The sequence below is a fragment of the Plasmodium chabaudi genome (genome assembly GCF_900002335.3).
Source record: "Plasmodium chabaudi chabaudi strain AS genome assembly, chromosome: 12".
NCBI classification, from domain to species: Eukaryota; Apicomplexa; class Aconoidasida; order Haemosporida; family Plasmodiidae; genus Plasmodium; species Plasmodium chabaudi.
Window position 1 is genome coordinate 937,061 of NC_030112.2, and position 17,065 is coordinate 954,125.

At 23.2% G+C, this 17,065-nt stretch overlaps 5 protein-coding genes across 5 annotated transcripts; 4 read left to right on the forward strand and 1 right to left on the reverse strand.

Annotated features, from left to right (window-relative positions):
- Positions 1-1,889: 1,889 nt before the first annotated feature.
- Positions 1,890-3,303, forward strand: PCHAS_1226200 (alpha/beta hydrolase, putative; the record flags this gene model as incomplete). The annotated part of the gene is made up of 7 exons (XM_016798924.1): positions 1,890-2,017; positions 2,108-2,229; positions 2,383-2,449; positions 2,535-2,596; positions 2,691-2,830; positions 2,928-3,002; positions 3,166-3,303. The coding sequence occupies 7 exons, from the start codon at positions 1,890-1,892 to the stop codon at positions 3,301-3,303; spliced, it is 732 nt and encodes a 243-aa protein (XP_016654279.1).
- A 1,411-nt stretch (positions 3,304-4,714) lies between these two features.
- Positions 4,715-6,025, forward strand: PCHAS_1226300 (GTPase-activating protein, putative; the record flags this gene model as incomplete). The annotated part of the gene is made up of 1 exon (XM_736157.1): positions 4,715-6,025. The coding sequence occupies one exon, from the start codon at positions 4,715-4,717 to the stop codon at positions 6,023-6,025; it is 1,311 nt and encodes a 436-aa protein (XP_741250.1).
- Positions 6,026-6,715: 690 nt separating this feature from the next.
- Positions 6,716-7,348, reverse strand: PCHAS_1226400 (peptidyl-prolyl cis-trans isomerase, putative; the record flags this gene model as incomplete). The annotated part of the gene is made up of 1 exon (XM_016798925.1): positions 6,716-7,348. The coding sequence occupies one exon, from the start codon at positions 7,346-7,348 to the stop codon at positions 6,716-6,718; it is 633 nt and encodes a 210-aa protein (XP_016654280.1).
- A 1,142-nt stretch (positions 7,349-8,490) lies between these two features.
- PCHAS_1226500 (conserved Plasmodium protein, unknown function) lies at positions 8,491-14,034 on the forward strand (the record flags this gene model as incomplete). Its single annotated transcript, XM_732358.2, has 1 exon — positions 8,491-14,034. The coding sequence occupies one exon, from the start codon at positions 8,491-8,493 to the stop codon at positions 14,032-14,034; it is 5,544 nt and encodes a 1,847-aa protein (XP_737451.2).
- A 717-nt stretch (positions 14,035-14,751) lies between these two features.
- Positions 14,752-16,767, forward strand: PCHAS_1226600 (tRNA pseudouridine synthase, putative; the record flags this gene model as incomplete). The annotated part of the gene is made up of 3 exons (XM_016798926.1): positions 14,752-14,754; positions 14,990-16,530; positions 16,671-16,767. 3 exons carry the CDS (start codon positions 14,752-14,754, stop codon positions 16,765-16,767), a joined length of 1,641 nt encoding a protein of 546 aa, XP_016654281.1.
- Between the last annotated feature and the right edge of the window lie 298 nt (positions 16,768-17,065).

Consider the following 17,065-nt stretch of genomic DNA (forward strand, 5'->3'; position numbering starts at 1 on the left):
TACATTTATTACACACTTTTATATATGTACTTATAATGTAATATATTTTATATGTTTAAATTTTTTCTAAATAATTCAACTATGAATTTTTAAGGGTCTATTTTACTTTTATTTGAAACAAATACTTAAATATATAGGAGAAAATAAACATAAAAAGTAATATATATTTATTCCTATTTTAACTCAATTTTATTATGCTCCAAAGAATAATTAAAAAGCAATTTACAAATAAATGCTAAGTCTTAAATTAGAAATAAAAACAAAAAATTATATTTAATTTATTCGGTGAAATTATTACAATAGAAAGTCCACAATAAATAAAACAGTATTTAATACTTGTAGACATGTGTGTATATATATACAAACCTTTTTTATATAGAACAAATGAAAATGGAAAATGTTTGAGTTAAGCCCATATATATAAATATATATATTTTATATGCAACAAGGTTATATGCATTAATTAAAAAATACATATTATGTTTAGTTATTGCCATTCATTTTCAATATATATTTATTATATAGGGACGATCACATTTTGTAGAATTTTATTCCGTTAAAATTTAATAAAAATATAGGTAAACAGCTTTATGCAAATGTTGTAGAAATATTTTGAACTTTGAAAATTTGCACACGCTATTTTTAGGAAATAAAAAATACACATAATATATGCATTGATTTTTATTAGCTTCAATTATATGTATGCAAGTTTTATTATAATTTCCATGTGCAGATATTCTACACTTAAAATGTTAATATAGTATATTTGTGTTTTTATATATTGAATTAGATATAGTAAAAGAAGGAAAGAAATGAAAAAAAAAATGCTTTTAATAGCACAGACTTATCAAGAAAGAAATAAAATAAGAAATTAAAATGCAACCTACATATGGTATACACACATTTTCCATTATTATTTAACACAATGAATATATTTTTTTTAATTTTTCACGATTTATGAATAAGAAATTCAAACGAATTTAGTTTGAAAACCTTCCATAATGGTTATAGTGTAATGGCTTATAATATTGTTTTCTAATATTTGTATTATTATATTTTTTTATTAGTTATTGGGATTAAAAAGTGTTATATCATATATGCATATATTTTCCACCTTTTTTATAATTGTATTTTTATTTATACATAAATTTTATATTATACTATATAATATTGAAATATCAAGATTTCCTTTATTTTTGTATATTAGCAAATTCTTGCATTTTTTTGTTTCATACGATATATTATTTATGTTTTATTCTAGATGGGAAACTAATCAAAAGTATAGTAGTTATACATATATTTTTTATATTCATAATTTTAAAAATTTTTAAAGAATAAAAGTTTATCAATATTATAAAATTATATTTATATAATATATTTTTTTACATTACTATTTCTTATGCAGCAATGTCGTTTTCAATTTATTTTCCTTGTCATGCATTATTTAGTTTTTAATAGAATATATATGATCAGATTTAATTTTACATTTATTATTTTGTTTTCACTTAAATTTGATTAGTTTTTCTTTTTATTCAATATGTTTATGAATAATTCGTGGTGAATTATTATTACATTGTGTAATGATTAGGCAAAAAATATAAATAATTATTATATATACATATTCTGTTAACTAATGATTATGAGGATGCCTCATCAAAATTTTCTTGTTAATTTTATTTATCAATTATATATTTAATTTGTTTTATCCATATATATGTGTTGTTAGTATATAGACTTTATGATATACCAATAATTATACAACAAAATATGATAGTGGGAAGAATAATTTATGAATATATAATTTAGTTACATGAAATTATGTTTTAATAATATTAAAATTTAAGAAAGCAGAAAAAAAGAATGAAAAAATAAATTCCTCTAATCGTAATATGGGGAATGTTATAAATAAAATGATCTTTAATGTTCCGCACGAAGGATTTTATGAAAAATTAGATATAGATTTTATTTATATTGAAACAGAAGATAACGAAAAAATAGCAGCACATTATATTAATAGGTATGAATAACCATCACACATATATGTTCAAATTTAATATAGCTATAAATATTTAATAATAAATACGATCTTTCAATTTGTTTATATTAGGAATAACTTACTAACCGTTTTGTTTTGCCATGGAAATAGTGAAAATATTTACATGCTGTATGACTATTTTTACGAAGTATCAGAGACATGGAATGTAAATATATTATTGTATGATTACCCTGGTAAAAATAAAAAACAAGACAATTCAAATTTTTAAATCTGTAAAATTTCCTTTCCATTTTTATGTCTTTTATGTTTGCATATTATTATTTTAAATATGAAAATTATTATCATTATATTTATTTTTTTAAATATATAATTCCCAAAATACAAAGGATATGGGGAAAGCACAGGAACACCAACCGAAGAAAATATGTACAAAAGTGGATATGCAGTTTATGAGTAGGTTTTTTTTTAATCTTTATTAAAAGCATAAATACTACTTTTTTAGTGGCTATTTATTTTTCATTTTTTCTTTCACATACAGTTATATGGTAAATACTTTAAACATAAAGCCAGAAACCATTATTTTATACGGAAGGTCTATAGGTTAGAACACCCGACATTTCAATATATATATAATATCGTTTTTTAAATAAAATTAAATACACAATACAAAAAATAATTTGAACTCCATTTTCAGGATCATGTGCAGCTGTGGATATAGCAATTAACAGGAAAGTAAAAGGTGTAATCCTGCAAAGTGCTATATTGTCATTATTCAATATATGTTTTAAAACTAGGTATATTTTACCATTTGATTCCTTATGTAACATTAAAAAGGTGAGCACTACTACTTCTCTATCTCTACATATATTAGCAATGAAGAATTATACCGACACATGACAAAACATGCATTATCATTTCATTTTTAATTTAGATTGATATGATACCCTGCTATGTCTTTTTTATTCATGGAATGAATGATAAAATTGTCCCATTTTATCATGGATTAGTAATACAAATTATAAAAAATGAAAATTCATAAAAAAGCAAAGATGCAAAACTAATATGATCGTTATAAAATAATAATAAAAATTTAGTTATGCATTAAATGTATATATATTAAAATATAATAATATGCTCATACATGGAAAATTTCATTATCATTTTTAAAGGCTTTATATGAAAAATGCAAAATGAAGGTGTGCCCCTATTGGGTTGTCAATGGAAAACATAATGATGTTGAATTAATTGATAATAACAAATTCAACGAAAACATCAAATTTTTCTTAAATTTTTTAAATAATTCATAAGAATGAATATCCCCTTTTTTATAGTCTTATTTGAATTTTTTTAAATGTGAAAGTTATCAAAAGTTTATATATAATTTGCATGCTTTTATTATTTTTTGTATTCAATACATATGTTTATGTAATGCCTTATTTTATTGTAATATTTTTTAAAGTAAATATGCCATATATCAAGTAAACTGACGTACATAACTTTTAACTCTTTTAATGCTATAATGTGTTGAAATTAAGTTGTATCAAAAAACACGTTACAAGTAAAAACAATTTCCCAACATGAGTGGAAAATTATATATACATAAATTTAAAACCATATAAGCACATGAAGGATAAATTAATAAAAAAGCGTATATATATAACAATGCACATATTTAATTTTATTGAAGTTAGTTAAATAAAAAATATTATTGAAATTATTATTGTTAAAAAATACATATTTATATCTATAAATATAACAGCTTATAATTCATTGTTATGCTTTTGCACAATGGCATATGAATATAATACATTTCTTATTATTATTTTGTATGCATATATTTTATGATTTTTTATGATTTTTTAATAACATTTGGCCTTTTTTATGACATTTTTGCGTTTTTTTGAATAAGGAACAAATTTTAACTCTGAGTTAATTATTATTTTATGCGAATAATTATTTTATTGTAAATATAATTTTGATATTATTTGCATTTAAATTAAGCAAAATATACCCACAATAATATATAAATATTATATATGAAGTTTCGAAAAATACGATAACGAATTTATATTTATAATTAATTATATATACATATTTAGTTAGCATATACAATTATAATACGCAGTTTTATGATATATGCATATAACATTATAAGCATGTTATAATGTGTATGCTTGCATAATTTTGCATATATATATAATATCGTGATGGGTTTAGGTAAATTCATCAATTTATTTAAATAAATTGTGGTAAATATGAAAATATAAAAAATATACAAAACTGTATAATCTTTATTTTGTTTATGCTAAAAATATAAAAGAAAGAAAGACGAAGAAGAAGAAAGCCAAAATAAATAGTGATTTAAAAAAAAAAAAAAAAAAAAAAAAAACAGTTCCACAAAAGCTAAAATTATTGATAAAAATATAAAACATTAATTAAATGTATTAACATAAATATTAGTAATAACAAAAAAAATTAATATGTATTTTCACAAATGATAAATTTTAATACATATAAAGCTAAATAAATATATTATATATATTTTTTTTTATATGTGCTAGCATGTAAATACACACACAATATGTACAGCCATATGCAAAAAAAAAATATGTATATGACATTTTATTTTTATTTTTTGTTGTATTAAAGCTAGCTTTATACGATTTAATTAAAAATATAAATTTTTTGTTTTGTAATTTTTAATTTGTTTTTATAAAAATGAAGAAAAATTTAATAACTGAAGTACTAGAATATCAACAAGATAATCGAGGTTATGTGCTAGATCCACTAAAAGACAAAACATTTAAAGCTATATTAAGCAAAAGTGAGAACAAAATATGCTTTGATTGTGGTAATAAAAACCCTAAATGGCTATCTTTAACATTTGGTATATTTATATGCCTGAATTGTTCAGGTAAACATAGGCAGCTAGGAACTCACATTTCATTTGTTCGTTCTGCGGGAATGGACAAATTTACAGCAAAACAATTGGTTAGAGTGTGCTTAGGAGGAAATTTAAAAGCAAGTGAATATTTAAAAAAAAATAAAAATGGACAAATGATTGATTATTCATCACCTAATGCGATAAAGTATAAAATGTATTTAGATAATTTATTGGAGGAAACATTATCAAATTATAACAATGGTAAAAGTATAAATATTGTGGATTTACATAGTAGCACCAAAAGTGCTAATACTACTAATCAAACAAATAATGTAAGTCAAGTAACTACCCAACCGATAATTGATTTGATTAGTGATGATATAAATCCTGGAGAAGTTATAAAAAATAAAATTGGAAATAGCTCAAATGAACAATTTGGTAATGCTTTTTCTAATGTTAATGATCTTAACAATTTTAATAGAAGTAATGTTTCACCATCAAATAAGTTTTTTGATGAAAAAATGATATACAACAGCACCCCTAATAAAAATTTTAAAGCAAAAAAAATTGATATTGATTTTGATGACACAATATTTGAACATAATACGATGAATAATAATAATAGTAACATAAATATGCAACCAATGAAAGGGCCAGTTAGTGATCAAAATATGAGCAACTTTGATAATTCCTTTAAAATTTATGGTAATAATAATATGAAAGCAAATAATTTTGAAACTGGTTTTAACAATAGTTATAATACAATGGATACGAACAAAAATTTTAATTCCTATAATAAAATGGGCTATCAAAATAAAAGTAATAATAACAATTTGAACGTGACAAGTGATTCCAAGTTAAATAAATTTAAAGATTGTAAAAGTATACGATCAGATCAATACTTTTATGATGAAAACCAAAGGAATGCTGATCCTTTTGTTCGAAATGTATATATAGAAAATAGCATATCCTCTGATCAGTATTTTAATAGGGATCCCAATAATAGAAAAAAGGCATGGAATTTCGATGAACAAACAATTCAAAATTTTCAAGATTTAAAAGTAACAGCTAAAGAAGGCTTATCAAATATTGTTGCAGCAAGTAGTGAAGTATTTTTGAAAGCTAAAGAATGGTTCAATAATTAATCGCTCACACACTTACAATGATTTGTGTATATATCCATGTATTTTACCAAAAGCTATATGTATATATTTACGAACTTATTATGTATTCATTTTTTTTAAATTAATTTTTAACAATATGCGCACCTGTATATGTATAATAATGCACATAAGTATGTGGAGATCCCATGTTTACCAATTACGTTAATTTATTACATTTTATGTCAAATTATTAGTTATTATTTTATTTACTATTCATTTTATTTTTTTGTGTGCGTATGTATAATGTCATGTTTCATATTATACTATAAATTATATGCTTTAGTTTTTTTTTTTTTTTTAATTTTATTTTTACAATTATTTACTTTTTCATAATAAAAACAAGCATATGTTTGAAAATGTCTTTTGAAATGTTTATAATTTTTTCCCAAAAGCATGCGCATTTTATACATACTATGTGGATATACAAATAGTATGCACATATAAACATATGTGAAATATTTAAAGTTATTTGAAAAAAATAAAACAAAAATTTACAAATTAATAAATAAGTTAATATGCACACCCCTATTGAGGTTTAAAAAGGTACAATCCTTTTTTCTTACAATGTAAGTCAAAAGTCATTTCGATGATCATGAAAGTTGGTTGTTTTTTCCATGGTTTGTATGGTTAGGTATTACTGTGCTATTTCATTTGTTATTTTTTATATAGTCCCTATAGTTCTCCACATTCCACAATATTTATGGGAACTTTGGGTTTATAAACATATGGTGTGACTGAAACATTTTCTATTTTTTTTAGTAATAACAAAGAATCATTATCTATAATTCTTCCAAATACAACATTTTTTCCATCTAGCCATTCACATTTTTTTGTGGTAATAAAAAACTGACAACCATTTGTATTAGGGCCACTGTTAGCCATACTTAATAATCCTTCCTTATCATGTTTTATATCAAAATTTTCATCATCAAATTTTTCACCATATATACTTAAACTTCCACTCCCATTATGATTAATAAAATCACCACCTTGTATCATAAATTCTTTTATAACTCTATGAAAAATTGTGTTTTTATATCCAACTGGAAGATTATTTACTTTATGTTCTCCTGTGCAAAATTGCCTAAAGTTTTCACTTGTTTTTGGTACAACATTTTGAAACAATTCAAATTTAAATCTCCCTAAAAAATTATTTCCCAAATTTATGTCCATAAATACAACAGGGTTTGACGGATTAGTTAATAAATTGGATAAGTAATATGGTATAATTGTGTTTTCATCATTGTCGTCCAATATTAAATTTTCAACCTTTTTGTTTTCACTATCTTTACTATTGCTCTTCATTTTTAATTACTTTTTTTTATTAATTATGATAAGAGTCATTTATTTTATATATTAAATCCGTATTCACCATAAAAAACAATAGTTATCATATTTTCTAAGAAAATCCTTGCATTTTTGAGATCATATAGCAAAATATATCCTTGGCAAAAATCATAAAATGCTTTATATATCCCTTTTTTAATATTCGATAATATAAAAAATATATTTTGATTATTTATTTTGTTTTTATTTTTTTATTAATATTTTTTAATATATATATAATATATATATTTTTTTTCGCCGCATTATTTACTGCGTGTATTTTACAATTTATTCGTTCTATAAATTTCCTAGGAATACCCTAAAAATAATTAATTTTATTTTAAATACATTTTTTACTTATTTTATTACTTAACTTTTTTTATGTTATTATAAATATATATTTTTTATTTTAGACATCCAAAAATAGGATTTATATGAATTTAATAAAAAGACTTGGGGAATGCCTATATATATTCACCTTTCCTTCAAATTAGCAATTTGTGGATTTTTTTTTAATGTGCATAAATGGAATGCAAATTAAAAGTTCCTGACAAAATACCATGAAAATTTGTTTATACCGATAATCAATGTATATATTTATATATATACACATTATACTAAACTTGTTTGATGTTTATACAATTTTTTTTTTATTTTGTTTATTCTTTATGTCTTTTATTGTCTCATAAATTCTTATTATACATATATATGCATGTATACATTTTTTTTTGTTTTTAAGTTGGTTTATTCTTAATTTTTAAGAGTCTTAAAATGACTTTTTTATTAAAACCACGATCATAATTAATATAAAATTTAAAAGGTGCATTTTTAAAAATATGCAAAAAAATTGACGTAATTAATTCGATATTATTATTATTACTACCATTGTTTTAGCATTATTATTATTGTTTTTTTTTTGAGTGTACATAATCAATACAAGCCCCCTTGTTCATTCATGTACATGCTTCATCGTGTAACAGTGTTGACACGAATAAAAATACGTTATTATTTGTTTACGAAATTTGGTGAGTAGTTTCCTATTTTATCTTGTATCCTTAATTTGATCGTTCTACCGGATTTGTTTTTCGTGTTTTATTACTTATAAATGACGAGCCAGAGAAATGATTAAGCATAACATAAATTATTATGAAAGGAAAGAGGTAATTAAAAGGAATGTAGACGAGGCTCGATTAAAACTATTTAACAGTATACCTAAACTTTCGTTATTTCATTTAGACAATATAGAATATAAAAATGGAGAAATAAAAGAGTCTAAACAAATTGAAGGTGTAAAAAAAAAAACAAAACTTGTAGATAAAACTAAATTAAACAAAATAAAAAATAATGAACCATCTGGTACCTATAAAAAGGAGTATACAATTCATCAAAAATATGATAACCAAATTAACAGAAAAAATAAAGAACTTATTAAAAATATATACAATAATAATAAATATTCAGATTTATCAAAGCTAAGGAAAACCGTTTTAGACAACTTAAATAATGGTGATAAAAAAAACGATCAGTTATTCACACTTTCTTTAAATGTAAAGAATAATAAAAAAAATAAATTAAATAATATTGATATAAAGGGAAAGAATAATAAATCTCAAGCTCATATTAATAAACCAAATGTTGCTCGTACAAATAAGGGTGGTGCGAAAATAATTCCTGTTCATAATGTGAAAAACAAAATCGATAAAACTGATAAATTATATAGTGATAATAATATAGGAATCAATAAAAATACAAAAAATAGTTGTACTTATAATAGAGACAAAAGCAAAATGCTCAACCAGCTTTGTTCTGAAAAAAGTAGTAAAGAAAGTAAACATTTAGCTAGCTGTGATATTAAAGGCAAGAAGAAAAAAAAAATAATAATAAAAAATATGATTGTAAGTGAAAAGAAATATTTAAAGAAAGGTAATTTAAAAATTATACCAAAAGAAGTGAAAAGTATAAAAAAAGAAACAGATAGGAAAATTTCATTACAAAAAGTTACAATCTCTAATAAGAATAAAAGTGCAAATATTAATGAAAAGAAAAAAGAAAAAAAAATACAAAATGACACATTATGTCGTTCCATAAAAAATAAAAGAAATGAACTTGTTACTCAATTGAGAAATAAAACAATGTCAATCAAATATAGTATGGAAGAAAAAGGATATAAACCCATCAGCATTATATCAAATATAACTACCAAACTAAAGGATGATATTTGTGATGAAGGGAAAATACCCAATAAAAAGCGAATTCAAAAAACCAGCAAAATCTGTTTAGGGTGGAAAAAGGATAACAAAAACATGGGTATATTTTCGTATAGCAGTGAGACTGAAGAAATTGAGGAAGCGCATAGAACCGAAAACGAAGAAATAAATATGGAAATAAAAAATAATACAATCGAAAGAATAGACAGCATTACAAAAGATGAGTTTATTACAAATATAGATACCGAATTAAGAGACAAAAAAATGAATTCCACAAATTTTCTTTGGGAAAAAAATAGTCTACAAAATAATTATGTAAATAAAAAATATACAAATGAAGAAGGAAATAATTTTATAAATAGTAATAATATAATGAACAAAAAAAGATCAAAAAGTTTAAATAGTATAAATGATATATCTCCTTTCAATTCTATATTAGTTACAAATGATCTTAGGATCAAAATGTGTTATAGTAATAATTATATAGATGTAAAAAAAGCGATTCATGATGATATTATTAAAAATAAAGATCAAAATAAAAAAATACACACATCAATAAACAATTATAATATATTAAATTCGAGTGATGATTTATTTTTAATTTCAATGGATTCTGAAAAAACAAGATCAAGTTATATTTTACCCAAAAAAAAAAATTCACATACAGCCATAAATGATACTACCAATTTAGTACTTGGTAACAATTTTAATGATGAAGAAACATTTTTTAATCAAGGGCTTGAAAATAGTTTATCAAATAGTTTATCATATAAAAGGGATTTATGCAAATGTAACCATAATGTTATATGTAACTATTGTACTTATAAAATACAGAACAAGCCAGTTTACAATAAACAACTATTTAGTAGTATCAAATTAACTAGTTCTAATAAAATAGAATTATGGAACGATCAAATGATGGATTCCATATTTTATCCTGATAATGAAAGAATAAAATCGGATCAAAAAATATCTACATATCCTCACTTTGATCATAAAGGTGTTTTGTTTGAGCCCAATAAAAATGCCCCATCACATTGTAACACATTAACAGAATCAAATATATTTATTTTTGATATCGTTGATGAAAATTATTCAAAGTTTGTAGAAAATGAAAATAGAAATAACAACATATGTAATGGTGAAGTAAAAGAAACTAATAATTTAAATGAAAAACAAAATGATAATGGAACGGAGATGCACATTTTTGCTGACAACGAATATGAAAAAAAGAATATAAAAATTAAATTTGAAAAAAATTGTGCAAAAGGCCAAAAAACAAAAAGCAAAAAGATGACTAACAATGTTACATTGAAAAAGTGTAAAGCTGAACATAAGGGAGTTTTAACAAATCTTAATGAACAGCCAAAAAATAAAGACAAAAAAAAAAAATTAAAAATAATTTGTACTTCCAAAAGTAATAACCATAGTGTAAACACTTTTAAGGATGATAATAAAAAACAAGAAATGATTGTTAAATCGAAGAATGGGTGGTATGCAAATATATCTGATTTATCTCATGATGCAATCTCAAGGACAAAGAAAAAGGAAAAGAGACGAGCAAAAAAACAAAATAGCAGCAACGATCATACTAGAAAATATGAAAACAGCTTAGTTTTGTGTCATTTAAAAACAAGTGAAAATAATCCGTTATGTATACCAAAAGAAAGCACTAAAAAAAGATCTACATCTTTGAATGGAAAAAAGAGAGACATGAAAAGTAGTATGAAGAAAATAGAATTAAAAGAAAAAGTTTTGACAAATAAATTTTCCGAAAAGTATATCGATTCATTAATGGCTTATAGAAATAGTCTACTTAAAAATGTGGAAGAAGAGGAAGATAAAAATGTAACACAAAATATTTGTGAATTTCATCATAGTAATATAAATTTTAAAGATGATAAAACAAATCAAATAAATAAAATGGCTATATTAAAACTTTTAATAAGCGATAAAAATAAAAAAAGTTATATAAAAATTGAAAAAGAAAATAAAATCATAAAAAGATTAAATACTAATTTGTGTGTTAACAAAAGTAAGCATATTAAAAAAAATAAAACAAAAAATGGACAAATAAAAAAACGTAACTATAATTCAATTAAAGCAAACATAATTTTAAAAAAAAAAAATAAAATTAAATCCTTATTAAAAAGGAAACACAAAAAGATATTCAACAGACACCAAATAAATAATATAGAAAAAGAAAACGGATCAAATATAAAAAGTATTAGTATGGTGATAAATGAAAATTTAGATAATTTTATGAACAAGATTGAATATGTAAGTAATTATAACAATAATCGAAATTCCCATACCTTTGAAAACGTTGAAAATGGTGGAGAGAATAAAACAAGAACTTCAAAAACAGTGAAACGCACAAATTTGTGGGAAGAAATCCATATGCCAATTTGTGGAGAAAGCTATATTGAGGTATTACCAAACGAACAAAAATATTTGTGCTTAAATTGTGATAAAAAAGAAATAGAAAGGGAAATTAAATATAGTATATATACAAAAAAATATATTAAAAAAAAATATAATAATAAAAAAAAATGCAGCATAAAGATGAAAATATTGTACAAACGTCTTTACCAAACAAAAGACAATACTTTTTTTAAAATCCCACAAAAAATGATGACAAAAAATATCATGCATAATTGTGACGATGAAAAAGAAGTGGACATACAAGCCGAGGCAGAAACGAACACAAGACTTGACAATAAAATATATGACGATCCGAATTTGGTTATAGACAATTTTGTATTAGCACAAGGCACACCAAAGGATGCAAGCATGAGCAAAAAAAAGAAAAAAAAAAAAAAATTAACATTGGACTGTAGGAATGGCAAAGGGGGAAATGAAAATATTACACATGAGGTTAAAAATAAAAAAATAAGCTATAACAATATAGTAACCATCGGAAAGAACGAAACAAATTTTACGAAAAAAAAAATGCCACTAAACAAATTTAACAGAACTAGCTATAGTAGCGAAAATGTAGCCAATTTAGTAAAACCACACAAGCATGCTATTCAAAGTGCAGAAGTTTTTAGTCACAAATATGAGTCGGATACTCAGAATAAGTTAATAAAAATAAAGAAGCCACAAAATATAGTTGAACCAATCGAAATAGGTGTAAACAATTTGACAAAAATTGATAAAATAAGTTCCAACGAATTGAATAATGTTATTATTAGTGATAATGATATAAATAAAGTAAAGAATGAAAAAGATGTGATGAAAAATAAAATAGAACTCAACTTTTGTTTTGAAGATTTCTTATCATCCGATTTGAAACAAAAACTTAACCATAGTAATAGTAGCACCAATATTAGCAGCAATAGTGACAATCTAAACAAATTAGAATGTGAATTTTCTTTAGATTTAGAAAAATATGTGTTAAACCATCGTATCAATGAAATAAGTTTAAAAAAAAAATTAACAAACGTCGAAATGAAAAATGCAAACTTTGTAGAACAATCTGAAAATGTAAAAGAAACAGTACACATCAAATCCAATGAATGTGAAATAGTGAATAACAATTTGAATAGTAACAAAAGTGAATATGTGAAAAATGAGAACTCGTTTAAAGTTGTAAAAGCTGTGGATAAGGATAAATTATTTTGCTCCAATCTGTTTTATAGCAACCGCATTATTAATGAACAAAATGAAAAAGATGAAAAAGGTGAAATAAAAAATAAAGTGTTTATGAAAACGACAAATATAAAAGACAAAATTTCAAATAAAATCCAAGAAATAAAAAATAAAAACACTAACCTTTTTAGAGCACTGTCTATGAATAATATTTATAAAACGGTTTTTTCAAAGGACGTACCTTTCCCCATATATGAAAATGATTATACTACAAAAGAGAAACAGAAAAAAAATTCAAAATCTACAAGTGTGAATACAAGTAAACACAATTCTTATGAATTAATTAAAACAAAAAGTTTGGGTTATAAAAAAAATTCAAATTATTTTTCCAATCCTGGATATTTTACTATCAAGATAAATGAAAAAGGTACCAGTGAAAGTCGCCTTAAAATTGAAGACTTCCTAAACCATTTTGATAAAAACCAAAAATTAAGAAATTGTTATATACCTACTAGTGGAAACAAAGTATTTTTCAGACGATCAAAAAGTGCAATATTATTCAAAAGAAATAATTCAAAAAAAAATTATGAAAAAAAAAAATATATATTACAAAACTATAAGAAAACTCAACATGAACAAAATTGTATAACCAAACAAATAGACACAAATATGAAAGAGAAAGAAAAAACAATAAAAAAATGTGTCTCTATGGTAAATGAAGATTTTATAAAAAATAAGTTTCCACCAAATAAAAGTTTAATAAATAATTCAATAATATATAAAAATAATTTTTTATCAACCCCTTGTTTTATGTTTGAAAGTACTTTAAAAAAAAATACTTCATCCCCAATAGGAAGACATTAAATTATATTTTTCCATTTTATGTATATCAAAAATGCACACAAAACTAAATGTATATATGTAACCCAAATTAGTAATTTATAATACCTTATGTATATTTGAAAAATAATACAAATCGATTTTTTTATAAAATAACATACCAATTTGAAGAATATATAAAATATTGATTAATAAAAATTTACTATTAAATATAATATTATCAATATTTTTGATATATTGTTATTTTTTTTATACAATTTTTATAGAATAAAAAAATATTGTCTTATATAGTAACTATATTTATGTTGTTTTGTTTGAATTAAAATGGTTTATCCTGTTTATATGTTTGTGTGATATTATGGGGGCAGTTATTTTCATCATATATATATTGTTGTTGTTTTAATATATTTATATTTTTTTGTTTTAAAACCGTTTTTCGAAATTAAATATTATTAAAAAATTATAGTAAATATGAAAATATTATTTTTTTAATAAAATATCATTTTTAATGAAAAAAAAATATAATCACATATTATTTGGCAGGTATACCTAAAAAGTGATTATTACATATATATATAATTTGACTAGCCAAAAAATAAAATACTGTAGAATAAATAATTAATACTTAAAAATGTTAATACCCCATTTAATGATATAAATAATAATCAAATTTAAAACATCCAATTGTTTTGCTACATAAACAGTATAACTCTTTTCTTTCTCCATGTTGTCATCATAAGAATGGTATAAAAAAATTCGAAATAAATATGCATATAAAATTATATATATTTAGTAAGCTTCTATTTAACCATGATTAAGTTTGTAGTTTCATTTTGTGAATGTTTGAAATGCAGAAATGTCTGAACCTGATATCGTATAACATCATAGGCACCTTCCGAGTGTGCATATAATGTAAAATTATGCATGGCCATTTCTAATTTATTATTTTGTTTTCTTTTTCTTTTTTTTACGCACACAGGATGAGTCAGCGAAGAACCCTCAAAAAAGGAAAAACAATTATTTAAAAAATAAAGAGAGGATAGAAAAATTAAAGTTTGAACGAAACCAAAGAAGAAAAACAGAACATGAAAAAAAGGAAGAAATAAAGGATGGACAATATGAAAAAAACGAAGAAGTAAAGGATGGGCAATATGAAAAAAACAATAAATTTAAAAAATATGGATTATGTGTTGGATATATAGGAAGTAGATATCATGGATGTCAAGGACAAGGAAAAGAGCATATGACAATTGAAAATGAAATTGAAAGAACATTAACAAAAATAAATGCAGTAAAGAACAATTCAAAGGGGTTTAATTATTGTCTATCTAGATCAGCTAGAACAGATTTAGGAGTGCATGCTCTATACAACCTCTTTGTTTACAACATTAATATTGATGTTTGCGAAGGTGAAAATGGAAATGAAAATGGAAATGACAATAGTAAGCCTGAAAACGGCTTGGTAAATAATCAGACTAACTCACCAAAATGTGATGAAAATAATGAAGAAAATTCACATTCACAAAATGTTAGCGAAAATAATAATCCACTTAACACTAATAATGATAAAAAAAATAATACATTTGAAGAAAGAAAAAGAAAAGAAAAAAAATTTATAAATTTATTAAATTCAAACTTACCAAATGATATAAAATGCTTTGATATTTATAAAGTTACAAAAAGTTTTGATGCAAGAAAGTTTTGCTCCTTTAGATTATACGAGTATTTATTTCCAACATATGTTTTAAGTCCTGTACAGGTTGTTCCAAAATATGAAAAAATTTTTGAAGAATGTGTAAAACACATTGATGAGTATGTGGAAAATCACAAGGAAGCAAAAAAGAAAAAGAAGGAAACAGAAAAGGAAAAAAGAAAACAACATGATGAAGAAAATGACAACAAAATTGACAAGCCAGATGAAGAAAATGACACCAAAATTGACAAGCCAGATGAGGAAAACAAAGTAGAGCCTAAAAAAGCAAGTGGGAAAGCCTGGGGATTAGAAGCAGAAGATATATTTACAATAAAGGAAGAGAAAAGTGATTTAACAGATGATGAGTTAAATAATTTATTTGAAATTTTTAGCAATTATAGAGGATATCATAATTTTCATTGTTTTACAAAAAATAATATAGATACAACAACATTTAGATATATAAAATATTTTGATGTAAGTACTGTCAAATTATATGATCATAATTTTATATCAATAAGAATATTAGGTCAATCATTTTTAATGCATCAAATTAGAAAAATGATAACCTTAGCTGTTGAAACATTTCGTAATGCTACTCCAAAAAATTCTATTTATTATTCTTTAAATACAAAAAGTTATATTCCTATATTATTATTTCCACCTGATGGATTAATGCTTGTATGTCCTTACTTTAATTCATACAATGAAAAAGTTTGTAACCCTCCTGATACTCCTCAAATATGTTTTGATGAAAATGAAGAGATCCTAAACTTTAAAAAAGATCAGATAGGAAAATCGATCATCGAAAAAATAAACCAAAATGTGTAAGACCCATCATTTCGTTAGCATTAAAAATGTGGCATCCATTTTTTAATCGTACCTCTCTCTCTCTCTCTCTCTATATATATATATATATATACACGCAGCAATGCTCATGCTTTGCACTTTTTAATAACCTTTTTAGGTGGAAAGATTGGATGGCTAAGATTAATAAATATCCCTTCATTTATCACTTTATGAAAACCAAAATTGAGGAAGAAAAAACGGAAACTAATAGTTAGTTTGAAAGGAGATAGCGATGTTGCCAAAGTACCAACGCCCATCGCAAGCTTATTTGCATCACTTTGTTTGTTTTGCTTTTATTCGTTTCACCCCCCCTTTTTTTAATTTTACATGTTAACATTATTTTTCTTATCAATGGGTAGGTTTACCCAAAATGGGATACCAACCAAACTGCTATATATACTAACTTTATGGCTTAATATGTTACAAATATATTTGAATAAACTTTTTCAAAACGTTAAAACTGAAGCATACTTATATATGCGCAAGTTGTAGAATTTGCAAAAATGAAACAAG